Raw genomic sequence first — 4,511 nt, 5'->3', positions numbered from 1 at the left:
TCCCTTCTTTGCACAGACAGGATCTAACCAGATTTGCAGGGTATGAACTGCAGGTTACTTTCAAATTCATAACTATGAAATGGTTCGTTTAGCAGGACAAAGGCCAAGCCGACAGACACCCTTTTTCCAGCTCAGCATGTGCATAGCAATGGGAGGGTGGCAAGGAGCTTTTGTTAATCTCAACCCAGCTGGCAAGTATGCTGCAAAATGAAGGCTTTGAAGATGTTTTTTCTTCATTTTTAAAGCAACAGTTTGTTAGAGCAAAGCTTGAAAATCTTGCAAAAAAAAAAAGCAAAATATTAAATGTGCTCCCTGGCAGTCATATAACTTAGGTTAATTTCTCCACTAGCAATTAGTCTGTGTAGTTTAGTTTACCCGTCTTTATTGGTTTTAGGGTTTTTTTTTTCATAGATTCTGTTCTGCTGCATCTGTGAAAATGTTTTTCCCCAGCTTGAATGCACTTTTGAAAAAAAATAAATGATTGGCAGAAAGAATTAGGGCATCAGGTCAGGTTGGGGCTGATCCAAGCAGCAGGATTTTTTTCCTTTTAGTTTAAATGTGTAGAAATTGAAAGCTTTAAAAGCTTCATGCTTAGAGCTGTTCCCAAAATAGCTGGGGCACACACTCCACTTCCTAATGTGCTCACATCACAAGACCAGCTGCTGCTACTTGCTCTCCTTTGTCTGAGGCTTCAGAGGAGAGCTGAGATGCTGCCTGCTCTGCTCTAAAAGGGAGCAGCCCTTCCTTCTTCCGCAGAGGTGACCCAGCTCTCCTCCCCAAAGGTAGCTCAGGTAATTTCCCTCTGGGCACCAATATCACACCCCACCTTCCTGAGCCCAAACAATCCAATGGCTTTCACAAAACACAGTGACCCTGTTCAGGGATTGGTTTACATGTTTTTATTTTTATGCGAAATCATAAATACAACATAAAAATAGTAAACAAGTGCTGTAGATTTATCTTTTCATTGGGATGAGGTTGGCCTGATCCTGAGCACTTCCAAGGTTTTAAGTTCAGGACTAGATCTTTGTTCTTAGAAAACAAATCATAGCAAAAACCAAGTTAGACTTTTACCCTGAAGCCAGTGACATCAGTAACAGCATTCTCTCAGGTTATCTTTTAAAGCACAGCAACAACTGAAGATACTGAAGAATAAGATTAAATATAAAAATATTTTTTAAATGGGCCCCACTCAGCCACAAGTTACAGTTTTGGGAGGATGATGCTGTGTTTAGTAGCACATGCACAGTTAGCACTGGCTTCTTCCAAGAGATCTTTCTGCGTAATTTTTTTCAGATTTTGGTTATAAGAGGATCCAGCCCTGCCTCAATACAAGAAATTTGGCTTGTTAAAATTCCCTTCTAAGGCATAGGTTTCCCCTCCCTCTCCCAGAGACACCAGTTTTGAATTGAAATGCTAGTGATGCATTGCCCAGAAGCATTTCATCTTTTGGTCAGACTCCAAATTCTGCAGCACTTCCGAAGGCTCTACTGTTCAGAGACGTGCAGACATTTTTGTCAGTGGGGTTTAGTTCTTTAACTTGAGACAGAGTGAGGTCCAGGATTTGGGCTAATATCTGTGGACTCATTTGCTAGACACCACAGAGCTGAGTGAGGGTGAGTGACAAATAGAGTTGGATGTTACAATTTAAAATAATCATGAAATAAAGGCACCAAACCATATAACAAGCCAACTTTGGTAGATTTCTTGCAAAATATATGCATTTAAATACATTTACAGTTTACAAGGTTACACTGTTTTTAAAAAGTTGCAATGATGAAATACAGCATATTTCACTCTTGTACCAAAACTACATATCACATCATAAAAATAATATTACAGCTTTTATTTAAATGGAGACAGTATTAGAACTGCACCTCTTTATAGAGCAGAAGTAGTTGTAGACATATTGCTCTGCTTTTGTATTCTCTGATGAGCTCAGACCCTATTTATGTGTTTAAAAAAAAAAACAGTTATCTTCAAAAGGGTAAATCGTGCTCAATATTCAACATCAAAAATTGCAGAGGCAAGGCTTTAGTCTCTCATTCCAGCTTATGAATTGCTGACACTGCCAAGGTTTTAAGTTTGCTAAGCAAGGCAAGAACAGAGTCAATGTAAATCTGTCAGACCCACAGTTATGGTTTGTCAATAAGTTTGGTGTTACCAGAAAGCTGTAAGAGTTAATGCTCAGGTCAGGTGTGCACAGTATTGCTACATGATTGTAAGGACCTATGAGGTTGTAGGGTTGATCTCTGAGGAATATAAACAGCACATTTCCTCCCTAACTCTTGGCAGAAATCTCCTTATGGCAATGCAGATGCTGCCACAGTCAGTAGCGTAATCCTGTGTGGATTTACAAGTAAGTAGATTGGAGGAGTATCACCCCATCCCCTTAAGCCCCTCCCTTAACAAAGTTTGTCTCTGCAGTGTAAAATGAAAAAGTGTAAGCTAATATTCAGTGGTAAAGTTCAGGAGGTGTTGACCTCAGGAAAATTAGTTATGTTGCCTAAACCATCTTCCTTCCAGTCTGCAGCGTTACTAGGGCAATGCAGAGGAGCTGAGAGCTGTGAGAGTCATGACTTCACAACTGATCACCTGGCGTAAAGTCTTGGATATTTTTGGTAAAATTCTTCTAGCAATTTTTTGCTTGATTTGGTAAATGAAGGAAAGCACGTGTTAACAAAACCATGGTGGGGAGCCAACCAAGTGCACGTCCAACTGAACACACATTTCAAAACTGGCAGCAAGCAGAGCTTGGCAAGAAGGCCACAAAGACATCATTCCCCCCAACCATCAGTATCTAGGGTGATTTTTATGTTTCCAGTCTCTTGTAGTGCAGATGAGAGGAGCAGAGGCCCCGCTGGAGCCAGGATATACAGTGATCTAGATTTCTTAATCTAGTCCTTGAATAATTCTGGCAATGAGTTCATATTCAAGTAAAAACAGAGCATAAGCTGAAGAAGAGATGAAGAACCTCAGGACACAACCTACTGTTACCTGATTTGTACGCCACTAAAGGACAGCAACTACCTGAAATCTCTTTCGAGGTTTCAAATACACGCAGACCAATACACTTCACTGATGGACTGAAACAACTGAAGAAAGTCAAATAACTTTCTCCAAAGAGTTACTGCTTGTGGGATTAAGGACCAAGGTTAGTGTCAGGATTCCTATTTTAATTGCCCAAATAGATCGAACCCCCCCTTATCAATGTCCGAGCAGGAACTGCCAGATGGAGCCTTTTGGGAGAGATAATGAAGATGGGAAGCTGCTCCTCGGCTCTGATGCGCACCCGACGCCCGGTCCCAGCAGCCAGGCGGTGCCCCGAGGCAGCGGCCGCGACAGCGGGCGCCAAAGTACTCACAAGTGTCACGGGAACGCCGGGGAACTGTCGGGGCCTGCGGCGGGAGCCGGGCGGGCAGGCGGCGGCGGCTAAGCCCGGACGGGGCGTCCCGGTAAACGCCGCCGTGACTCGCCGGAGCTCCTCGGTTCCCCCAGACGCTGGTTCGCCTCCTCTGGGCGGCCGCGGAGGGCTTTGCTCGGCCGGCAGCGCGGTCGGTCAGTACCGGGAGCCGGCGGCGCCGAGCGCGGCGCTGCCCGCAGCGGAGCGGCCGGACCCGCCGGGGAGCCGGGCTGGAGGGCAGCGGGGCGCTGCCCTGCCTAGGGCCGCCGCTTCACGGGGGTCCCCGTTAAGAAAAGCCTCCAGGCAGGGGAGCGCTGGAGCTCCCCGCAGACGCTCCCGGCCCGCAGCCGTCTGTCCGTGCCCCGCGGGGCCGCGGAGCGGGCCAGCCCCGCTCAGACGTAGTTCTTCTTGTCGTACTCGCCGTTGGACGTGGGCCGCCGCGGCGCCGAGTACTTGACGGGGAAGGAGGTCTCGTCGCGCTGGGAACAGGAGCAGCAGCAGATGAGGCAGCCCCCGAAGAGCAGCAGGGCTGTGGCCGCCCAGCCGATGTAGAGCGCGGCCCCCATCTCCCGCTTCTGGGACGACGGCACGGTGGGGTCGTAGAAGTCGCTGATGACGATGTTGGCGAACCAGCAGAGCGGGATGAGGACCAGAACCCCGCAGAGGATGTAGATGGCCCCGCCGGCGATCACGATGCGGGACTTCATCTTGCCGGGCCGGATGCAGTTGGTGCACTGCGCGCCCACCACGGTCACCATCAGCGCCACCAGCCCCAGCAGTGCCACGATGACGGTGAGCGCCCGGCCCGCCTGCACCTCGGGCGGCAGCGCCAGGATGGAGTCGTACACCTTGCACTGCATCTGCCCCGTGCTCTGCACCACGCAGTTCATCCACAGCCCTTCCCAGATGGTCTGCGCCACCACGATGTTCACGTCGATGAAGGCCGACACCTGCCACATGGGCAACCCGCAGGCCAGGATCACCCCCACCCAGCCCAGGATGCCCAGTCCCAGCCCCAAAATTTCCACCGCCGCCGAAGTCATGCTGCTGCCAGCGCTGTCCCACGGGCTCCGCAGGAAGGAAGGCGCGGCGCGTCTGCTCCGCTGCC

The 4,511-nt window shown here is 48.9% G+C and overlaps 1 protein-coding gene across 1 annotated transcript; it reads right to left on the bottom strand.

Annotated features, from left to right (window-relative positions):
* Positions 1-884: 884 nt before the first annotated feature.
* Positions 885-4,511, bottom strand: CLDN5 (claudin 5). Its single transcript, XM_053959817.1, has one exon. It carries the CDS (start codon positions 4,444-4,446, stop codon positions 3,796-3,798), a length of 651 nt encoding a protein of 216 aa, XP_053815792.1. The 5' UTR covers positions 4,447-4,511; the 3' UTR covers positions 885-3,795.

Source organism: Vidua chalybeata, chromosome 18 (genome assembly GCF_026979565.1).
Source record: "Vidua chalybeata isolate OUT-0048 chromosome 18, bVidCha1 merged haplotype, whole genome shotgun sequence".
Classification (NCBI taxonomy): Eukaryota; Metazoa; Chordata; class Aves; order Passeriformes; family Viduidae; genus Vidua; species Vidua chalybeata.
The sequence above is the reverse complement of the archived record's forward strand: the minus strand, read 5'-3'. Positions and strand labels throughout refer to the sequence as shown.